Below are 24393 nucleotides of genomic sequence, written 5' to 3'. Positions count from 1 at the left end.
ACCCAAATTATACACAATTTTATTCATTTGCTGTTTTATTATGATACGGTTATATTATTGCTAAACTCAAGTTTCCCCTGAGTTAATTCCACATGGATAACTACAACAGACTTCTCAATAAGGCTCAAGGTGTTGTCAAACTAATAGAAAAATCTACATAATCATGCAAACTTAGTTTTGTTCTAATTTGCAATGCTAATTTTATAAAACTGCAGTGAAAAATATGGTCTGTTGAACGGAACTGTAGTTCTGTGAACTTATTGTATATCACCTTAAACAGCACTACTTTTTATCACATTGATGGCCCAGTCCATTCCAAAACTGAAAGAGGTATGCAAACAACTACATTCCCATTGCCAGCCAGATGACTTCTGGAAGAATCTTTTGCCAATTCTTTTCTGAATGCTATAGTAGGCATACAAAAACAAAGACTATTCTCTAGCTGAGTGTACATTGCAAGCTTGAGCAGGTAACTGGAACTGACTAGATAACATCTTTATAAAAGGCCCTGTTTTCTGGCAATGGAGTCTATCTAGATTTCTGTAACGTATCTTCCTACTTCATCACACTACAAATCCCAAAATTCTGCAGGAGGCAGCAACTGGATTTAAAGTGGATTCATTCTCTAGTGTGATGAGGTCCTCAACATTTCTCAATTTTTTTTGTTACAGGCTTCCTATGATGTTGATAGGTTGCTTCTTTTAATCTATATTACTTGAAGTCACCAAATATTAAACTAGGAATACACTAAATTCCCTTGTGAAATTTACTGCAATTTATTTGTGTATTATGCACACAGATACTTGGGTTCTTGAAGAAAGCATGATTTGTAATTTTATTTTGATTTCTCAGAAACAGTCAAAAGAACTGAAATTGGGAAAATAGAAGAAGGAAATTTGCTTGGTTAGAAAAACAGCTCTTTATCTCTTGTAACTCATATTTTTACCACTTGAAGTTTCTTCAATGATCATAAAAAGTCACACACCTCTGTTCTATGTACTATACTCTGCTTTTTTCCCTGGAATCGTGAAGGGTAAAAAAAAACACAAACCTACAAGTAGAGCAAAGAAACCCAGAAAGCTGCCCTTTCTACTAAACTGTACACTAGATGCCAAGCATGATACTTAATCTTGATTACATCCTTATAACTTTACAAATCGTTTACTACAAATGAGAAATTATCCTGATTTTTGCCTTTCTGGCCAACAAGTGTCTTTTTACATAATGCAATCCTGCAACTTATAGTCTCTTCCAACTTTATGATCTTAATGAAATAAAATTTGGTTACAATATACAGTACTTAATATAATACCCTAATATAATACCCCATTGTCATTCTAATATATTATTGCTAAAAATACTTTGCCAGTTTGGATAGCTTTAAAAGGAAATCCATGGAGGGTAAAACCATTAATTAGTGAAGATGTATATATACTTGTATTACCTCTAGTAAAAGAGGGAGAGCACCTCTGTATATCTGTTGGTGGAGAACATGAGGCAGCAGGAATGGTTTCACTTACACCCTGCTTACAGACTTCTCCTCATAGCTTCTGATTGCTGACTGTGAATATATTTACTCCCAGCCTCAGATTAAACTTCTAAAAACTAAACCTTTATGAGTACCCATGAAACAATGTTTTCTGAGGGAAGGTACACCAACCTAGAGAAAACACTGCTATTTATATGTCTTAACAGATGTCAGTAACTACAGATACTGTACACATCACCTCCCATGAAGTCTCAGAATTCACTGTTTTTAAGTCGCATGTTAACATATGGTGACCCTATGAATTTCATAGGCTTTTCTTAGGCATAGAATACTCAAATGTGGTTTTGTCCGTACAAGATTATAATTATAATCCACAATACTGACAGATGGCTAGTGTTGCCCCCAAATCATCTGTTCTTGTATGGTGCTTAACTGCAAAGATGTAGACAGTGTGCTACAGAATTTGCTTTGGCCTACAAGTAATACTTCCACCCCCCACCCCCAAATCCTGTTCTCAACTAACCTGTACTTATTTCCAAATGGCATTTGAGAGGTATATTAGAAACAATTGTATGTTGTAAACAAGTGCAGTGGTATAAACTTTTTTATAACAGAGAAGAAGCTTATTTTATACATTTTATATGAATCCAGATGCCCTGGTTCATTCTGACGAGGGACTGAATACTCTGAGCACATCATTCAAAATGGAAGAGTAAGTTTGCTAACTGGGCTTGCATGCCCACAACCATTATTATTTACAATTCTGCTGGTAAGTTGCAGGAAAAAAAATGGTGGAATGTCATCAACACTGGTATCTTTGGCGACGGCCCAGGGTTCCAGATCCTAGCAGAACAAATGATGTCTGGCCTCAGGCCATTTTCAACATTTTTTCCTGGCCAGTCACACTTAACAACAATCTATTCACCATTTCATTGTCCCACTGTGCCAACACAGCATCACTCTAAGGAACCATAGGAAGCAAAAACCAACTGATGGTCTCCCCAGTCACCCAGCTCTGCTGATGCCTAGCACTGCCTCCATGTGCACGGCTGCACTGACATACAAGAAGTCTGGACTATCCACAAACTTGGAATACACCCAGTAGATATTTCTATACTAGGAGTGGAAGGTGATTTTCCTTTCTAGCCATGTAGAAGTCAGAAGAGAGAATGGAGCACTCCACCTTTGTTCTGCTAGACCAGGGGTCCTCAAACTTTTTAAACAGAGGGCCAGGTCACAGTCCCTCAAACTGTTGGAGGGCCGGATTATAATTTGAAAAAAGGATGAATGAATTCCTATGCACACTGCACATATATGAAAATGAAGAACATTTTTAACAAATATAAACTTATTAGTATTTTAATGGGAAGTGTGGGTCTGCTTTTGGCTGATGAGATAGGATTGTTGTTGTTGTTGTTGTTGTGTGCTTTCAAGTAGTTTCAGACTTAGGTTGACCCTGAGTGAGGGACGGGTAAATGACCTTTGAGGGCCGTATCCGGCCCTTAGTTTGAGGACCCCTGTGCTAGACTGTTTGTTGTTCCAGGATGGATGGTTGTGCAAGCCTGCTTTCCCACAACTTTTAGCTCCCCAAACCTGGAAGGCTGCCTACTTGCTTGGAGCCAGTAGCATTCTTCTCCTAAGAATAACTTTAATGACCTTTTAAATAGTATTTAAGTTTATTGGTCTTGCATGACAATCGTGGTGGGAGTATTATCACTGTGATAGATACTAATAATAGAAAAATAGAGTGATTTCTCAAAAAGCACAATATTTAGAACCTAAGATATATTTAAATGTTCCCTTTATTCTGAAGAAATATACACTGTGCTAAAGTGAACAATCCACTAATTGGTATGACATTTCCACCTTATCTTCTCACCCTTAATGTTCTCTGTTCTACCCACAAAAAAGCTCTCAAGGGTTTCCCAAACTTCCAGAACTGGCTTAGGTTGTCCATGAGAGGCTGCGGTGGGAAAGAATTGCCTCCACCAAATTTTGCTCAAATTTGTTTTTCTGTTGGCAGAAACACAGAACAATATACTACACTATCAAATGCAGTTAAAGAACCAAAATGAAAAATATCCCAAATCTTTTATGTTTTTACTTCTCATATCAAAGCAAGAGGATTGTCAGGTAAAAAATTAAATGGGCCCATAATAGTTGTGTAATTTAGATTAAATTAAGCACTGACGAGCAATATGAACAAGACTAAGTTAGCTCAATTAAGTAAGTAAACATTTGCTTACTAACCAACAGACAGATTTACTAGCTTCACTCAGCACACAGCTGTGTAGTTACTCAAATTTTAGTGTGACAACTGCCTTTTATGCAAAGCAGATACATTTTGTTTATATAGAACAATACGACCAATCTGTTATCTAGACCTCACTACCTCTGAGGATGCTTGCCATAGATGGAGGCGAAACGTCAGGAGAGAATGCCTCTAGACCAGGGGTCCTCAAACTAAGGCCCGGGGGCCGAATGCGACCCTCCAAGGTCATTTACCCGGCCCTCACTCAGGGTCAACCTAAGTCTGAAATGACTTGAAAGCACACAACAACAACAACAACAACAACAACAATCCTATCTCATCAGCCAAAAGTAGGCCCACACTTTCCACTGAAATAGTAATAAGTTTATATTTGTTAAAATTCTTCTTCATTTTAATCATTCTATTGTTTATAAGTGTTTTTTGCACTACAAATAAGATATGTGCAGTGTGCATAGAAATGCACACTTTTTTTTTTCAAATTATAATCCGGCCCTCCAACAGTTTGAAGGAATGTGATCTGGCCCTCTGTTTAAAAGGTTTGAGGACCCCTGCTCTAGACCATGGCCATACAGCCCGAAAAAACGTACAACAACCCACTGTTATCTAAATGTTTAAATCAGACTTTACAAAGGAAAGAGCAAAATAGAAGTACAGAGTAAAGGTAATTTATCATAATACTGAGGAAGCAAAAAGTTTCTCAACATTTTAATTCATTACAGTAAGCATGACATAGCTGAGTGATGTTGAGATGGAGGTGATAGAATATCCTGAAAGAGGGAAAAAACCAAAACTGGAAATTTTAAGGAGCAGAACAAAGTCAAAATTACTATAAGAAATATCTTGCTTTATGCTTAAAGAAAACATACATGTGAACAGTGAGAACATGCTCCCAAGGCCAATAAAAACAATAGTAGAGTTTGAAATAATCTAAAATAGGCAGCATCCTATAGCCATGCAGGTACATTTTCCAAATTTCACATTCCTATTCAGATTAGAAAAGCTTAATTCAAGACAGATTTTTAAAGTGAATGTCAAGTAATGACAAATTATATGAAAAGGCCTTACTATTGATATACTAATCTGTAGGGAATCTGGAGGACTAATTTACAGATTGCTAAATACTCAGTGATGAGGGGAAGAGGTGCTTCAGTTCCCAATAAAAAAACATTTAAAATACTCTAAAGTTATTCATTTTTATTTGGGCATGTTCTTTCTGCAAATCCCCAGAGTGCATGACAAAATATTGTTTCATGACCCGTAAGAAACTTTGAATGTTTCAAAGTGGGGGAAAGGATATAAATATTTTAAGAAAATTAAGTAAGCAAACAGAAATACAGCTGAGAGCGAAATGTTCACAGCCTGACCCTATTATGATATTGTGGTGTAACAGAATCAATAGTACCTATTTTCTGATAGGCCATTATGTTTGGAAGGCCAATACAAACACTTTCATTCTGGCACACAGCAGCTTTTAAAAACACATAGAGAAGGGAAGGAAAAAGAGGACAGAAACCTATGCCTGATTTTCTGCAGTGCATTTTGTTGTGGCTGTTGCAAGGTTAGTACAAAGAATTGCAAGAAGAAGGGTATTTGAGGCTGCTTTTCCCTGCTACTAAGATACTTGCAAGATTCTCCATGCCATGAAGATACTTCTCCCTACTACTAAGAGAGCTGAAAGAAAAAAAAGTGTAGCTTTCCACTTCAAACTTGGATTTTGGGTTAAGAGGAAAAGTTCCAGATCAGCAGTAATACCTTTCATTAACCAAGTTGCCTTCATTCAAACAACTCCAATGGAAAGGTAGAATGCAGGGGTATAGGTGGAAAGTATCGTTTTTGGACATAAACCTCTACTGCAGCTGATATTCCTGAATGACATTTTACAAATCCACTGCTAAGAGAAATCAGAAAATATCTAGATTGCTGTGAGTTTTTTGGGAGTTGTATGGCCATGTTCCAGCAGCATTCTCTCCAGCTGGAATATGACCATACAGCCTGAAAAGCTCACAGCAAACTGGTGATTCCGGCCACAAAAGCCTTTGACAACAAAATATCTAGACTTCTAATAAACAGTCACACAGTGGCCAAAATAAAAGGATTGGAAAACTGAAGGATCTATATGCAACCTACATAGGCATTCTCCTCCAGTTTAGCTAGCATAGTACACAGCTTGCCCTTGTGATCAATGTATATCTCTTCTTCATTGCCAGGTTGCATCTTTCATCTAGTTCTCCAATATTAATGGATCACAATATTTAATTATTTTGAACCATTTTGCCCAAATCTGGAATATTTTCACATGTTTCAAGTTCTTAGCTACGTTCTGCTTGCCCTTTCTTCTTGATTTCCCACTGAGCAGGTAGGGATTTTAGCTAATTACTTGTTAACTCCAACCAAAGAAACACTAAGGCTCATGAAACGTGAATTTTGGAAATGTCATTCACAAGCAGCAAAAACAAAAGAAAGCAAAAGCATGTTAATTTTATCCCAAGTCATTTAAACAAACGCAAACCAATTGACAGGAAAATGAAAGTGAAGTAAAAAAAATCAATAAACTGGGCAGAATCAGTGATGGCCAATCACCTGCGATTTTCATCCAGCACATCCAAGACTTGCTGGTAAGCCCTACGGGTAGAAGACTGGATAAGCGACAAAATGCCCCGAGCAGAGTAAAGATTAGATCCATCTTCAGAGAACATTTGGGGAGGACAGACACGAACCTGTTGAGGTGATGGTGTCACACTGTTTGTGCAAGCGTAGCAAATGAAGAAAGAAACACTAGTGTCAGGTTTCAGTAGAAAAGAATTCATTTGTCAACCACCCTTTTTGAAAAATTAAGTTGGACCACATTTTTGGAGTCTTTCCCATCAACTGGTAAAATACCAACAAGGAAGAGGTATTGGTTATCTTGTGAAAATCTCTATATAAGCCAAAAAAAACCTCCACTTCAGGAAAAGGATTTTGATCCACTCTCATAAGAGATTCTTACACTAAAACAACCGAGAGGCACAATTAAATACAGATCTTTTAAAACTAGCTCTGAATCCAAGTCATGATATGCTAGAATAATGCAACACAGTTTATCTACATTAAGTAGGAAGTATAGCACATGGTGTAAACATTCTGAAAAAACAAGTGTCTAGATAAAACAATCAGAAAATAATATACAAATTCATATATTTTTGCAAACGGTGGAATTCTGTGAATAATATGAAACACAAAAAACACAAACAAACAAAACAGCAACAGAACTGGCATAAACATTTAGACATATCCCAAGTACTCTGAAAAGTAAACTGTTTCTAAATACTTCTGACAGCAAAAGGATTAACATTAACTAACACACCATTAAAGCACTTTGTTTCTGCAATACAAATAGAGGCCAGTACAGCACAACACAATCAGTATAACTAGGAATTTTACTTCAACAGAATATTGATTAGATTGTTATTCTTTTAAGGTTGATTCTCAGATATCTATTGATCCAACATCCTTTCAGAAAAGCATATATCTCTGAAATAAATGGGAAAAATACCAAACAAATGTTGTAGTTTTAAAGTATATATCAACATCTTGTTCATTTAAGGATGTCTTTTAAATTTTGAAACTGATAACATCAATTAACATTTTCCTAATATGAACAGTGTGTTTCTATAACAGCAGACAGAGGAGGAGTATTAGCATTTCAAATTATTCTGACAATGTTAATATCAACAAGTACCTTGATCATTAAGTCTCATCAAAATGGAAAACATTACAAAGAACATTTAAATCGCAAATGGTGAAATCTGACCCGCTCTAGATATTCGTGGGCACGACTTATTATGGACAATGGCCACATTTAATGAGCTCGATCCAATACTATCGGGAGAACTACACATCTGTAATTTGCCAGAACTGTTTTAGTTCAGTTAAGCAGGTGACGGCCAATCCTTTATTCAATAATATATTTAGCATTAAAAAACTCTTGCAAAATGATAGAAAGAGGGGAAGACACGTCTTGAGAAACAGGAAGACAAGACTATCCTAGAAAGTGAACACGTATTGATGCCAGAACAAAATTTATACATGGTGAAACCTGATAAAATTTACATCCTAATGAAACATTCTGACAAACATATCTTCTGTGTACTCAGCTCCACTGGAGAAACTAAACAAAAACTGTGCACTTTATGCTATGATTACACTTTACATAAACAAGACATTTTAGAAGTGGGCTATGTATTAGTTATGCATTGCAATTATAGTCTGCCTTAAAAGAAAGGATGTGTGATAGGTTTTAAAGCAGCGTTTCTCAACCTGGGGGTCGCAAGGAGGTTTCAGAGGGGTCACCAAAGGCGCATGTTTCTGATGGTCTTCGGAACCCCTTTGGCAGAGAAGGTTGAAGATCCCAGCAAGTACAACTCCCAAATTACAAAATTCCCCCACTACCCCACCAGTATTCAAATTTGGGTGTATGGGGTATTTGTGCCAAATTTTGTCCACTGAATGAAAATACAGTCTGCATATCAGATATGTACATTATGATTCATAACAGTAGAAAAATTAGTTATGAAATAGCAACAAAAATAATTTTATGATTAGGGGTCATTACAACATGAAGAACTGTATTAATGGGTCATAGCATTAGGAAGGTTGAGAACCACTGTTTTAGAGGGACAGTGCAGCTTATGTTTTATAGAAATAAAAAGTCATGAGAGGCCAGCCCAACTAGCCCCAACTGTATTGTTGATACTGGTTGTTAACCGCTCTGAGTCGCCGTTGGCTGAGAAGAAGTGAAGTAAATAATAAATAAATAAATTTAAATCAAAACTAAAAGATATTTCATTGCTGGTACTTTTGCTGCAAATGACAACTTTTTTTACACTACAACCTATTCTTAGTAGCTTTATCAGCCATAGACTGTAGATTTTCACATACACTCATTACACATTTCTCCACATTTGCAGTGGAAAAAACAAGAATATCCCAAGCACCTATAAACTGTATTTAACATACACACAAAAGAACCTGTACGATCTCTGAATTATTTGCTGCTATTCTATGCCAAATTTAAACTTTTTTGAAGTTTTAAAATATTAAAAATATTAATTTATGGAAAAATCTTCAGTTCTTACCTAACAGCTTTGTTGTAAAACTAATATTTTGTACAAAATACAATGTTTTAGGAGCACGACCCATTTTTGTGCAATTCCATTTTGAGAAAACAAATCTCCAAGTGCAAAAAACACTGAAAAATCTAACTAGTGCAGACATTTTAATCAACATTTTCTGATGAATTCAATAAAAAGGAATGACAGTTTTTCAAATCTTATAAAGATGTTGTACGCATTACATGTAACACACATAATACAGCATAGTAAAGTCTCAGATTATATTCAATCCCACAGACAGGTTATGACAGGGTGCGCCTTCTGTAGCACTGACAGGAATCCAATAAACATACAGTTGTTTTTTCAAAGATGAACAGGTAAATGTTCAAGCTTACGTTTCATCTCTAGCTGTGAAGGGTGCGTGATATCGTGGCATTTTAATTCTCAGGATAGTTTCAGGACTGGGCCGCCATGAATATTAATTGTGATTAATAAGACAGTTTTTTAAGCAAATAAAAGGTCATTAAGAAAAGCATCATTATTGCTTCTGACCTCTAGTGTCTAACTCTCATTAGTCCTTGAAAGCATCTGAAAAACTGTGAATGTCCAAAATGTTTTAGGAAAAGCGCTACCCCTGTAAGTGTGGGAAGTGCAACGATGGAAACATATAAAGTAGGATTGTTCTTCAAAGAAAGTTGGTGGAACAGGCAAGTCCTTCTTCCAATCCCAGGGATGTTTGGAATGGAATTTTCTTCATTGTTACAGCTAACATACTAGAAGATCATGTCACAATTCATGTACTAGAATGTAAAAGTGGTCTGGCAGAATGGCACTGCAAGATGTGTATTTAAGTGTGTTTGTATATACCTTCAAGTCACTTATCAATTTATAGCAACCTCATAAATTTTAGTGGTAGTTTGCCAGTTCCTTATAAATATAACCTAAAACATGAGGTCAAAATGTTGCATAATAAACAGCATTTGAATGAATAACCAATGATCAACTCAAAATACAAAAACACCCCCAAAACAAATACATTCTGTATGAGGACACACCAGACAATCTCTTGTATAGTTCAAAATGGACTGACCCATACCTTTTCCAGAAATATAATTAATCTTTTTGAAATTCTTGGAAGACATTTTCTGAAAGACTGTTCACATGTATTCTGACACTTAAGAGGTAATATGTATGTGTTTAAATTAAAAGTTGATTTGATGGTGTATGCTAGTTGGTAGGTAAAACAAGAATTCAATACAGACATACCGTATATACTTGAGTATAAACTGAGTTTTTCAGCCCTTTTTTAGGCTGAAAAAGCCCCGCTCAGCATATACTCAAGTCAAAGTTATTTATTATTTTACTATTATTATTATTTTTATTACATTTATTATTTTACTATTATTATTATTGCATTTGCATTGTTTTACTCTGTTGTTGCTCTTTTTATAATATTATTTTACTCTATTTATTATTATTACATTTACTATTTTACATTATTATTGTTGTTATTACATTTATTATATTACTGTATTATTATTGTTATTATTACATTTATTATTTTACTCTATTATTTTTATTACATTATTTTACTCTATTATTACTGGAAAGATACGTAAGTACATTTACATTGAAGTAAGTTAAAATAATAGTTTCATCAGAGTTGGACAATCTTATCTTAAATTACAGTTTTATGTAAATATTCAAAAACATTTAACCTACTGCTGCCTGTAATTTTATTGGTATCTATTTTTATTTTGAAATTTAGCAGTAGCTGCTTCATTTCCCACCCTTGTCTTATACTTGAGTCAATAAGTTTCCCCAGGTTTTTGTGATAAAATTAGGTGCCTCGGCTTATACTCGGGACGGATCATACTCGAGTATATATGGTAATTTATAAAAAAGGCCAAACCTGCCATATTAACATTTGTAAACATTCTTAACTACTTCAGCTTCGTTTGCACGACTTTTTAAAATATGTATTCCCTGTTAAAGAAATTTCATTCCAAAATCTTGCCCCACGATTTTTGGCATTTTGGGCTGGCCTAATGAAGTTATTACCACAATACTGATTCTGGAATATGCTAGGGCATTTATTTATTTGAAGCCAGCCTTTGATGGGTTATGAACAGTGTAAATTGCCATTGAATATAATTGTTATTTTCTGTTTCTCTCTGAATCTAAGCCATGTAACCTGGGGTTTGTGAATTTTACTCTTTCGTTCATATGAGGAAGTATATATTATAATCTATGAAAGCTCACAATAAAATACATCTGCTTGTTTTAAAGTTGCCACAAAACTCGTTATGTATATTGCTACTGAGATTAACATGGCACTTAATGAATTTTAATCATGTGAAGAAACCTATAATTACTTTTCAGTAGGATTAACATTTAAAAGGTAACGTTTTAGATATGGGCAGGACATATGTATGGACATTTCCACCAAACTGTCATGTGTTAGAGGTATCTATACTCACATTGACTCATTTCTTATCAATTGACCATTCTGACGTGATGCATTTTCACTCATGGAACGTTCTCTTTTAAGCCTTCCTACTGAACGACCCTGCAGAGCAAGGAAAAATAAACCAAAGTAGGTTTGTCGTGATCCCTAAGGCCTTAACAACCAAGTACAGCTAATCTTAATCAACAGATCAATTAAACCGAATTTAACAATCTACAGAATAAATACAAGATTGCCACCTGGATGGTAATACTTTGTCATTTCCAAACAGAATAAGAAATTAACTCCCTCGATGGTATTTTCCTTATTTTTGAGATTTATAATTTTCTTTAAAAAGAACTTTAAAATACCTACAAGTCTTGAGACCAAGTTTTGTTCAAAAGAATTAAAATTTAAAATCATAGGTAAATTAATACAAAAATAAAAAACAATACAAATCAATACGAACATTATACAGTGTTAAAATGTAAAGATACAAATAATCAAAAAGACTAAACATATGTGCAACAATGATAACAAAATAGATGCAAGTGGTGTGAAGTACACAGTCTGCAGCTTGCATGCACTCCCCCAAAGATTTGTGGTCTTCTGAAGCTACTAAACAAGTGAATGGCATAAACCCTTGCATTTTCATTTTAAAACAAAGAGCAAGGGTAAAACAGAGGGTTCGTTCCCTCTTCAGAGTTGAAGAGCTATCAAAATCCCACAGAAGGGGGATTCTGTAGCACTGACAAGATAAGAATTCGACATTGTTTTCATTAACTGGAATAGAATCAGAAAGAAATGAATGGTTCAGCATTGTATTTTTCTACTTTATATTAATGTTTAGTTTTTTGTTACATGGCATTTGTGTGTGAATGCATTTATACATCTTAAAAAGGTAAAGCTTTCCCCTTGACATTAAATCTAGTTGTGTCCAACTCTGGGGGGTGGTGCTCATCTCCATTTCTAAGCTGAAAAGCCAGCCATAGACACCTCTCCAAGGTAATGTGGCCAGCATGACTGCATGGAGCAACGTTACTTTCCTGCTGAAGCGATACCTATTGATCTACTCACAAAGAAATATGATGTAAGCAAAGACAGAAAGAAGAATACTACTAGCCTCTTCAGTTTGAGGGGTCTGAGAAGAGACTCTCTCTAGGTCCAAGAAATCCAGTGGGCGTTCACTAAGTGAAATAACGCGGGGCGGTGTTTTCAGTGAGAGAGGCTTGAATGGAGTAGACTGAAGAAGATCTAGATCTGGAGGCCTGGTAAGTGGAATGTCTTCGCTATTGCCTGCAGCAGAATTAATTTTAAAATCAAAAACATTTTGTTAAATTATTTAGTGCGGCCTAATGAGCACGTGCTGGCACTTGGACAGCTGATGTTCAAATCTCTTATCCGGCAAAAGGTGATCTTAAACAAGTCATGCTCATGCTCAACTATGAAGGAAACTGATAATTCACAAGGTTTTTACAGAAAAAAAGTGCAAGGAGGTGTAAATTACTCTATACTTTAAAAGTGTTTTTAAAAAGATCCACACTTTTAGAGATAGGCTTTCTAAGTAAAAATGTTTTCTCCTCTGCCCTTGCCATAAAATTATTTCTTTTCCATACGACATAGAAACAAGAACACGTTATTCTTTCCTGTCCAGTTCTTATTAAATAGTTCAGCAGTTTGTTGTAGTTAAGGCATCCTTCACATTTCTTAACAGTTGAGGTATAATTCATTAAAGGGTCCCACTCACTGCAGCATCTGACTCCCTTCACAATTTTGCAAAGCAACACATCATCTCCCACACTGTAAAGCATATTTCACATACTAACAATTTAGTACACAGAGGCAGCCTAACATCGCCTGCCTACTTATATGACTCAAACATTTTGATAAGTAACTGTCCCTACTTTGGATGGAAACCAAATTTTAAAAGCATCCGAGATATTTTCTTGCTTTGCTTTGGACAGAGATTACAAATATACATACAGGCAGGCACTTTATGGATTGAGAACACTTTCTGCTGCTGGATGAAAAAAGGATCAATTTTGAGAACCAAGTAAAACATCGTATGCCTTCATCGGTTTAATGCTGCAGAAACCTTTATGCTGGAGTGTATAAAGTGTGATCCTTCAATGTTGTCTGACTATCACTGCCAGTAGCTTTGCTACTGGCTAAACTCACTAAGACTGATGGAATCTGAGAACACTAGGAAAGTTACACTTTACCAACCATTGCTCTGTGAAATTGAGCATGTAATAATAAAAGAAACTGACAGAAAGTACTCTAGATCAGTGGTTCTCAACTAGTCATTGGCCTGAAATTTGTCCCATTCGTTTCATTCATGTTTCCGTTACGTTCCATCCATTTTGGATGGCACGAAATGGAAAGGGCCTCCTGAAACAAAAATGCAATAGATACAAAAGGCAGGCAGGTTTGCCTTTTGGATGGATTGCATGGGGACAGGGTGCTTGGCTGCAGGCACCTCGGTGCTTTGGGTCTGGCAGGGCCTACAGCGCTCCTTACTCGGTGATTGGCTGCAGGCCCTGCCAGGCCTGGGTGCTTAGGCCCAAAGCTTGCACCCACAGGCCCACTTTGGCTGTACTAGATAGACCTTAACTCTATGAAATGGGAGCTGTGTGACCTGAGATCCGCACAGCCTTCTGCTTTCAGAAGTATGGGGTTGGACATTTCTTCTATAAAAAACAGTGTTCTTGTTTTAGGCAGAAAAATGCCTTTTTAAAAAGTTCAGAATTACTTCTAGTTTTCTTGAAAGAGATGGGTGATGCTCAAACAAATCTAAGGAACCAGAACCCTTTCAACAGTTACCCAGCTGTGTCTTAGGTTGATATTGTACTTTTAAGGAACTGGCAAAACCTCTCTGAGTATTGTTTGCCTAAGAAAGCCCTACAATATTCATGAGGTCGCCATAACTCAACACGTGATTTAAAAACACACACATACCCACAGTGTTTAAATTAGCTGCTTTAAACACTAATTTCTTTTGTATCTTATCCTTCTTTACCTCTCTTCCTTCCAGTTTTATCCTCAGAATCAACCTTTGCAATTGATTAGGTTTCAAGAATGTGACTAGCAGGTTTAATGACCAAGTGGGGCATTCAAACCCATGTTTCCCACTCACAGTTTCATACTTAAACTACAACAGGTTAGAAGGTTTCCATAATTCTGCAGTAAAGAGAACATTTTTTACAGGCCATTTTTACAACAGCACACACATAAGCATAGATTTAGAAAGAGGCAGCACACTTGGCTGCTTCATCCCATGTAAAAACAAACATACCTGCCACTACAATCCGCTCTGGGACTTGCATTGTTACACTGGCATTTGGAAGCCCTCCTTCATGAGCACTCTGCTCAAGGTCAGTATTTGGTGGTGCTACCTTGAGTTTTTCTGGAACTCTCATTCTTTGGTTGATCCCTTCAGTATATTCCATTTCGTACTGAATTCGATTCATTTCTGCTATTTCAGCAGCAGGAGATGGGAATGTTGCCGCACTCATTCTAACACAAGATAAAAACAGTTTGAATTACACCTCAAGAGAATAAAGTAGCACAATGTGGATTCCAGGTTTGAGTAAATAAGGTAATGCCATTTGACACATGGCTCAATGCTATGGAATCATGGGAGTTGTAGTTTGGAGAGATATTGGCACAATTTGCCAGAGAAGACTAAACTACAACACACAGGATTTCACAGCAGTGAACCATGCCAGTTAAAGTAATATCAAACTGCATTAATTCTACAGTGCAGATGAACCCACAGTCTCATCTAATAAAGCAATTAAAGAGTTAAACCATTTTGTATTTTGTTCTGGACAAGAATTTGAAAAAGTCAGACTAGTTGAAAAGAAGCTTAAGTTACTATGGAAATGTAAAGTCAACAAAACACAGTGGTTCTTCTAACTCTCCTAAGAGAGCTGCAAAGTTTATATCAACAAAGTAGTGAAGTAGGTAAAATGGTTGTGCCTTTATTTGACAGGGAATACTGCAGAGAACCCAGACTACTGAGATTAAATAAACTGAGATGAAAGTTAGAAGGCTCTGAAATTACACTGCCAATGAATGAGGTAGAAGGAATTAGATCTTGGAGAAGTAAGGAAGCAATATATTAGTATAGCACAGATGCAACCAACCAGTGCCAGCTTGTTTTTGTTTACATAACTTTTGTACCACAAGAAAAATATTTTGCACCTTTATACAGTACAAGACACTGTACATGACCTACCAATTAGCTAATGGTCACCAAGAGAGTTTATTTATTTACCACGTTTATATCATGTCCTTCTCAATCCCAAAGGGGACTCAGGGCAGCCTTACAAAGGCAACAATCTATATTCAATCTACATTCTATTTTTCCCTAAGATAGCTGCTAGCAAAACACAGCAATGACAGTCAGTTTGCTACTTATATACTATGCACATTTCAGAAGCAGTTTGCTGTATTTTTGACAATCAAACTCTATGTAGTTTAGCAATAACACTGATTTTTAAATTTATTATACATCAGAGTGGTTGTGCTATCAGCTAGATGATCATGAATAGCCACATCTATCTGCTATCACCTAGGTGGTCATGAATAGCTACAAAAATACTCCATGAAGAAACCAGGGGCTTAGAAAAAGAAATACACAACTCACATTGCAGCTCTCCTCTTTAAATATGATCAAAGATATTAATATAACCTACAGTCTTCCTAAATCTCCTGTGGTTGAGGTAGAGCAAGTGGTAAGCAATGAGAGAAAGTATTCATGGAAACTCAAACAACTGCAATTAGATATTCAAGATTCCTCCAGCTCTCTCAAATTGTCTGAGATGAATTTTAGCCCTGACATATGAAAATCAGTACCGTTTAGGTTTTACTGGCAGAAGTACTCAAAAGTAATGGAAGCACAGTAAAGCAAAAAAGTGAGCAACAGATGAGAGAGGATGGACAATAAATTAGAAATTCAGAACCAAGCTTGTTATGTCAAAAGTAAGGCAGGAGAAAAGAAGTGAACAGTGGTCCAGCAACAGAGGAGAATGACAAAAAGAGTAATAATGGCAAAGCAGAAACAGGCAGACATTGCTCATTGAAGCAGCCAGCCAACATTCTTCCTTTAGGGCCCAGGAAATGCATTGTTACTGAGAGAAGTATGGATGAAGGAAGGACCAAATTGGTAAGAACATTGTGAAAACCGAAGATGTTAAATTGCAGATAGGCATTCAAGTTGTTAAAGACATAGATGTCTCTGCAATATTCAGTTTTTAATAAGGGGTGGAATATTATATCCACACATAAATAATATGATGGTAGGATGTTGCTACAATTCACTAGGTCACGTTGTCATGTTTGTGCATTGGAGAGCAGTTTTAAAGAAAAAGCATAAAAACAAGGTATGTATGTAATAGGGAAAAACATTTGGAAAAAACTCTTATCTACCTTTTTTACTTGAAGAAATTTTGTTGGATAAAATACTGCTTTCAGACATAGATCTTAAAAAATTAAAACTAGTCAGGCTGAAAGACAATATAACATTAAGGAGCACATGCTTAGGGACTCTTTACCCAAGGCTAGTCTCAAGTGTATATTTTTCATGGTTGAGGTCTATTTTTCCTTTATTACAGGCTACATTTTCCTGTTTTGAATATGAGTTAGAAAAATGTCAGATATATATTAAAAAAGAATAATATATGAAATATCAAGTCAGGACATATTTCAAACTAGCAAAATGCTTGTCATATTAAGATGATTGTCTATATAAGTAAGTGCAAGCTATTTGGGAAATACAATAAAATGAAAGGACAGATTAAGCAAGAATGGGAATGTATAAACCCATTGTTAGGCAACATAATGTAATATGTTGGATCCAGGATCTTTTCCAAATATTTTTACATATGATGGGTGGAAAAATATTAAAATAGTAAAGTAGCCAAGAACTTATTTTTAGACCAGTGGGTTACCAGACATCTGAAATTATTTAGTGGTTTTTCACAGCACCTCTTCAGGTTAGGTTCATAAAAAATATTGTCTGAAAACACATGAAACAGCAACCATGTTGAAACTTAGCAAATCTAAGCCTCATAATGCAGAAATGACCTAGGAATCTTACACGTTTCCTTAAATTAGACAATGGTAAAAAGATGTAAGTACTAGACATGGGCCTGGTAACCGTTTCAGCCATTTAACTTGTGTTTTTATACCGTTTGTTCCATTTGGATGGCACAAAATAGTACACACCCTGGTAAGAAAATATCAATGAAATGAAAGTGGGAACAGTAACCACTTGGTTGCCTGATTTTAGGCACTCAGCTGCAGGCCCTGGCAGGTGCGGGAGCTTTGGGTCTACCAGCCACACACACACACACACTCCTTGGAAAGTGTGTGAGTGTGGCGTGGAAAGACCACCCATTGCCACCGATGGGACTAAAACATTAGGTTTTTTTGGACCTGAGTGAAAAAGCTCATTTGGAAAGGCGCCTGTTTTTGGGAGAGGTGCATGAAAACGAAAACGGGGCCTTATGAATGAAACAAACAGAAACAGATAGTGATTCTATACAAATGCACAAGACATTAATAAATGCCATTTTTAGGAAAGAAAGTAATAATTTGTATTAACACTCATACAGGCAGATTTTTAAAAAATCTACTACATACCTTAACTTGGGGGTATTTCTTATTTCAATGAAGCTTCTAATGTATTAGAGGGCATAACAATGCCTCATTTCCATTGGAATTTTTCTGAGTGCAAAATGAAGGTTATTCCATAATATTAAAATATCAAGAGACAAACTATAAATGTTCACATGTGGTGGAACATTTGTTTTTATTAGCTGACAGCCCTTCATGTTTGCAAAAAGTCTGAACACACGTAGAATAGATTTATTGGGACAACTATTATTGATATTTTTTTGTTTGGTAAAAAATTACTGAAATTCTGAAAATAATGTTTACAACTCTTCAGTTCATAAAATGCAACAAAATATCACTTTGGGCGATTCAAATGTCCTTTTTGTCTGGATGAGTGTTAATATTGGAATAAACCAAGAGAAAAATAAGAGATAGCATTTTTACTCACTACTACAAGGTGCACTTTTACGTCTACAACTTCCACTAACCTTCCTAATGGAACATCACTGCTTACTCGCTTGCTCATTTTGGTGTTTGCTTGCAACTTTTTATTACTACTACACTTCAGCACTGTTAATTTTACATAATACTCTCCCTAGACAGCAGACCCTTTGTACATAAGACAGCATGACAACTGCTTTTCGAACTGTAAGGGGGAAAAAGGAAAGAAAAAAAACAGAAAACATTAGACATATGACTTGATGGAATATTTAAAACCTAAGGCAATTTCTATTTGTATCCATCTATTCTGTAAAGTGACCTTAATAACAAAATCACTAAATGCTTATGAAGATTCACAAATGCTATTCCTTTTGAACTCGGCAATTCTAATTTTGGCAAGAATCTGTCATACAGAGTGGTGTTCTTGAAAAAGAAAAACATACAGTCAGATGATAAGTTGTAATATAAATAAACCATCACCCACAAAAATACATTGTGTATATATGCCTAACACAATTGGCGCTACTTGGTCTGCAACCTTTTATTTAAGCCTAGGCTCTACATCAAAGAACAAGGCAAGGAACATGGCCACCTGAACTGTGCTGCAAATCACACGGTGGTAAATATATGTGGCAGAAGTTGGGTTAGCAAATTAAACCAGCAACAATGCATTTATAATGGTGTGGCAACATTGGTAATAACAAACTAGGAGATGGCTGAGATGTAACACAGTGTTTTCTTTTAAAGTAAACTCCTGATTTATTTAGCCATTCCTACTGGAAGGAAGCCTGTCTAAGTACCATAAAGGCATCAGATCCCATCTGATCTTGGAAGCTAAGTAGGGTCAGTTCTGGGTAGAACTTGGATGGAAAATTGTCAACAAATACCAGGTGATGCATGCTGTATTTCAGAGGGGAAAAATAGTAAAACTACATTTGATTATTCATTGTCTCAGAAAGCCCTATAAAATTCTGGTGATCATCACAAATTAGAAAGCAACTTGAAGGCACATACAGAAGTTATGTGGAGATTCAGAGTATGTACAAGCACATGGCTCATTAACAACAGAACAGGATTCTCCCAGTTTTTCGTTTATTGGTTTGTTCCAATATGGTCATCCACGTAAGGACTGGATAGTTCCTAAATCTTCATCAGGTCTGTGGATGTATCCAGGAAGAAATTGAAAGGGGTTTTACTAGATTAACCGGGGTACCATAATAAAGATGGTCAAAACAGGTAGAATTTAGACTACCTGCCTTGTGAGGAGTTAGATCTAGTATTTGGGTGCTAAAAACAAAAACACTGAAGCATCCCCTCCCCCTGAAAACACCCAATAAAACCTCACATAAAGAATGATTTTCTTTTTTCTCTCCCCCCCCCCAACTTTCCTTTTTCAAGCCTTCCCCTCCAACCCCCAGAATCCATTCCCCCCTCACATGCATATTACCCCCCCCCCCCATTTACCTTCCTTATCCCTGTGATTTTATTCCCCCCAGGTTTTTTAAAGGTGTTATTTACCACCCTCCCCCACTTATGTACAAAAAAACCACTAATAAAAATATTTTAAAAAAAGAATGAACTTCATGACTGGGAAAAATGACTTTACTGTGTTCGCCCAAAGCATTTCAGTCAGGAAAGACTTGTTTAATATTTTTTCAAAGGTTGTTAAAACAAAAGAAGGGGACAATACACATGCAGGAAGAAGAAGAAGAAATATAAACTGAATTGTGCTGTATGGAACTTCATCTGGCATAATATAATATTTATTTATTATCATATTGCATATATAACTTAATGAATCATATGCAATATATAAGACAATGTACAATGTCTGTATCACCTCAACTTATGCCTTGCATAGAATTATTGATGCATATATAATGTCAGCCTCTTTCCCAATTTTTTTAACAGAAGGCATTAGATCAGTGGTTCTCAACCTGGGGTCCCCAGATGTTTTTGGCCTACAATTCCCAGAAATCCTAACAGCTGGTAAACTGGCTGGGATTTATGGGAGTTGTAGGCCAAAAGCATCTGGGGACCCAAGGTTGAGAAGCACTGCATTAGATGATGATTATTCTGGAGACCAGGGTTCAAATCTCTGCTCTGCCATAAAAACCCATTGAATGATCTTGGGCAAGTAACACTCCCACAGCCTCAGGGGAAGGCAAGGCAATTTTGCTGAAGAAATCTCATGATAGTTTGCCATAGGGTTGTTGTCAGTTGGAATTGACTTCAAGATCAACAAAGATGGCTAAACAAGTATTTCCTGGCCAAAATGTATTGGAATAATGGAATAAAATGGCTTAGGCTTGTTTGTTTTACAAATCCTCATATTCATTCTTCCCTTTAGACCAGCCTATGATAGTCTTGTATCAGAAAATATAAGGTATATGTTGAATCAGGACAATTTTTAAACTGTTAAGTCTTTAACAGTTTAAAAACAATAGTAATAACAATAGCATCCTTTTCGCCAAAAGGCAGAATATCAATATATATAATCAAAGACAATGAAACATTACACTACAATAAACCTTTGCCCAGCCAATGGCAATATTTGTGCATAGGTCACTTTTTTCACAGAAGGATTCTGAAGGGTTGTTTATCCAAGTGTATGGGCAATGATGCTCAGTCCAGAATTACAGCACAGTCCGGTTCCAATTTAAGGCAGGAGAAGGGATACATTGAAATTATTATCTGAACAGAATAGAGACGAAATTAAGAGAGGATGCTTTACTAGTTACAAGGCTGCCAAAAGAAAATGAGCCATGCTGGATGAGACCCCACATCACACATACACTATCATTCTGGGGTAAGCAACCTCTGATCATGGGAGTTTGAATCATGTAAGGTTTTGGATGGGCAGGAGAGCATTGGGCAAAAAATGGGCAAAGAAAGGAAACATTCTTTAATTAATATAGAGGTGGAGTATCCTCATCTGTAATGCCTAGGATCTGTGGGAAACCAGAAGTATTTTGGAATAATTACATATATATAATCATATATCTTGGAAATGGGGCCCAAATCTAAACACAAAATACATTCGTGTTTCATACACACCTTATATACATAGCCTGAAAATAATACTTTTAGCTATTACGTGGATAATGTAAAACTTATGTATACTAAACCATCAGAAAGTATTGGTGTCCATCTCTACCTCAATCACCCAACTGTGAACAATGTCCAATTTTGGAGCATTTTGGGATTCCCAATATACAACATTGGAATTGGCTTATACTGATAGCTGACATTTTTGTTTCACTTTGGAAGATGCCAAACTTTACATTTTTCCCCATTATCAGGTCAGGAAATTGAGGTTAAATTAATGTCAGTGCGGAGGAAAATAAACCTGATTTTATACACACACATGAACACATATGAATGTATATATATGAATATATCTATATAAGTGTGTGTGTGTATATATATAGAGAGAGAGATCAGTATACACACACACATATATATACACACACATATACATACACACAGAGATATGCTTTCATTTGTTCTATGTTATAACTAGCTTTCTAAGAGCCCTTCCACACAGCCATATAACCCAGAATATCAAGGCAGAAATTTCCACAATATTTGTTTAGAACTGGATTATCTGAGTCCACACTGCCATATATCCCAGTTCAAAGCAGATAATGTGGGATTTTATTCAGCTGAGTGGAAGGGGCCTAAGTGGAGCTTCCCGTCATTGCTGCTTTGTTGCAGAGTGGAGGAACTTCTCATACATACACACATATATATCTGACTATAGAGATCAGAATATACATACCCACACAGAGAGATGCTTTCATTTGTTCTATTTTATATCTAGTTTTCTAAGAGCCCTTCCACACAGCCACACAACCCAGAATATAAAGGCAGAAATTCCCAATAAAGCAGCAATGATTGCATGCTGGGAAACTTCACTTAGGCCCCTTCCAAACAGCTGAATAAAATCCCACATTGTCTGCTTTGAACTGGGAGTGTGGACTTGGATAACCAGTTCAAAATAGATATTGTGGGAATTTCTGCCTTATTTTTTGGGTTATATGGCTGTGTGTGTATATGTATATATGTATGTTCTGATCTCTATACTCATTCATATATATGTGTGTGTGTGTGTGTGTGCGCGCGCGCCTGTGTGTGTATATGTGTAACTTATATATATATATATATATATATGTGAGAAGATCCTCCACTCTGCAACAAAGCAGCACTGATTGCATGGTGGGAAGCTTCACGTGTGTGTGTGTGTGTGTGTGTGTGTGCGGCATACAGGGAGCGTACCACCCCCTTGTTATGCCAGCTCCACTGGCCAATTCAAAGTTCTGGTTTGACCTATAAAGCTCTATACGGTTCTGGCCCAGCTTACTTGTCTGAACGCATCTGCCCCTATGTCTCACCTCGTAATCTAAGATCATCCGGGGAGGCCCTGCTTTCGCTCCCGTCAACAGCACAAATGTACCTGGCGGGGACGAGAGACAGGGCCTTCTTGGCTGTGGCCCCCCACCTATGGAACACTCTCCCAAATGAGGTAAGATCCGCTCCCTCCCTCCTGGCTTTTAGGAAAAAAAATTAAAAACATGGTTTTGGGACCAGGCCTTTGGGCAGTAGAAACAAATCTATGCAGCATTTCGGAAAGACAATGACTGGAATGGCGATTCGACGGATGAGACAGTTTTATTGTTTTAATTATTGTTGTATTGTTTATGGATGTATTTTAATATGATTTATGTCTAACTGTCATTGTGTAATTGTAATTGTTTGTGCTGGCATTGAATTTTGCCATTACCTATGTGGAAACCGCTTTGAGTCCCCTTCGGGGTGAGAAAAGCGGTATACAAATACTGTAAATAAATAGTGGGTTGTTGTAGGTTTTTTGGTCTGTATCGCCATGGTCTAGAGGCATTCCCTCCTGACGTTTCGCCTGCATCTATGGCAAGCATCCTCAGAGGTAGTGGTGGTGTAAATAAATAAATAAATAAATAAAATGTGTGTGTGTGTATATATTTGCACCTGTGTGTGTATATATGTGTGTGTATGCACACATACACATATACACACAAGCACATATATATGAATAACTATAGAGATGGGAACATATATATATGCATATATACATACACTATGGATATATAGAACATTCATATATATATATATATATATATATATATATATTGTTACAGATCAATATTAACATATAGCTAATATGGAGATCCCTTGCGTTGTTCTTTTTGTTTATCAAATTGGCACAATGTGAGTTTGGTTTGCTTGCTTGCTTTCTTGCTTTTAAAGAGAGCAGCAAAAGGAGAGGCCAAGGTAGGGAAGGGACTCCCAAAAGAAGAAAGAAAGGAAGGAAAGAGAGAAAGGAGGAGAGAAAGAAAGAGCGACTCTCGTGACTCCACTCCCGGTTCTGACGAGAGAAGCGAGAAGGAGGCCCTCCGACCAGAGCTCCCGTTAGCTTTTACCTGAGGCGAGAAGGGCCCTTCCTTCCTTCCTTCCGTGGTCCGTCAGCAGCCGGGCATGAAGAAGCCTCCTCCGCGCAGGCCCAGAACCGGCTTGAACCTTGCAGGGAAGGGGAAAACAAACGACCCTAATTGTCCCCGCCGCGCCGCCGTAACCAACAGCGAATGAGAACTCGCCGAACGGGCCGCGTGACCAAAGAAGGGCGGAAGTCAAAGTGCCCTCTATGAGTGGAAAGGTTCTACGGCCATCTTTACTGTGGTTAACTACATTATCTTTGGCGGCTGAGGGGGAAAAGGAAGGGGGCCTAAGTTTGCCCAGGCCTGCTCTAGAGTATTGCTTTGAACACAGACAGGACAAATTTGAGAATTATTTTTAGAAAGCAGACCATAAGGATGCTGAAATGCAGCTTTCCCCCGCATATAGGAAGGGGCCTGAGGCTGTTAGGAATGGTGGGAGTTGAAGTCCAAAACACCTGGAATACTGCGTCCAATTCTGGGCACCACAATTCAAAAGAGATATTGACAAGCTGAGGAGGGTTACTAAAAAGATCAAAGGTCTGGAGACCATGCCCAACAAG

General features: G+C 36.8%; 1 protein-coding gene across 5 annotated transcripts in view; it reads right to left on the bottom strand.

Moving 5' to 3' along the window:
* MFF (mitochondrial fission factor) overlaps positions 1–23953 on the bottom strand; it is a 28637-nt gene extending 4684 nt beyond the window's left edge. The window contains exons 1-6 of one of the 5 annotated variants that reach the window (XM_060767844.2): positions 23819–23953; positions 18407–18564; positions 14593–14813; positions 12421–12593; positions 11332–11420; positions 6342–6500 (exon numbers count right to left, since the gene is read on the bottom strand). In XM_060767844.2, coding sequence (XP_060623827.1) covers positions 6342–6500; positions 11332–11420; positions 12421–12593; positions 14593–14813; positions 18407–18444 — 680 coding nt within the window. In that variant the 5' untranslated portion in view covers positions 18445–18564; positions 23819–23953. The remainder of the gene's footprint in view (positions 1–6341; positions 6501–11331; positions 11421–12420; positions 12594–14592; positions 14814–18406; positions 18565–23818) is intronic. The other 4 variants (XM_060767842.2, XM_060767847.2, XM_060767843.2 and 1 more) reach the window with 4 other exon arrangements.
* Between the last annotated feature and the right edge of the window lie 440 nt (positions 23954–24393).

The sequence above is a fragment of the Anolis sagrei genome, chromosome 3 (genome assembly GCF_037176765.1).
Source record: "Anolis sagrei isolate rAnoSag1 chromosome 3, rAnoSag1.mat, whole genome shotgun sequence".
NCBI lineage: Eukaryota > Metazoa > Chordata > Lepidosauria > Squamata > Dactyloidae > Anolis > Anolis sagrei.
Note: the sequence above shows the minus strand (reverse complement) of the source record. Positions and strands in the feature narration are given on the sequence as shown.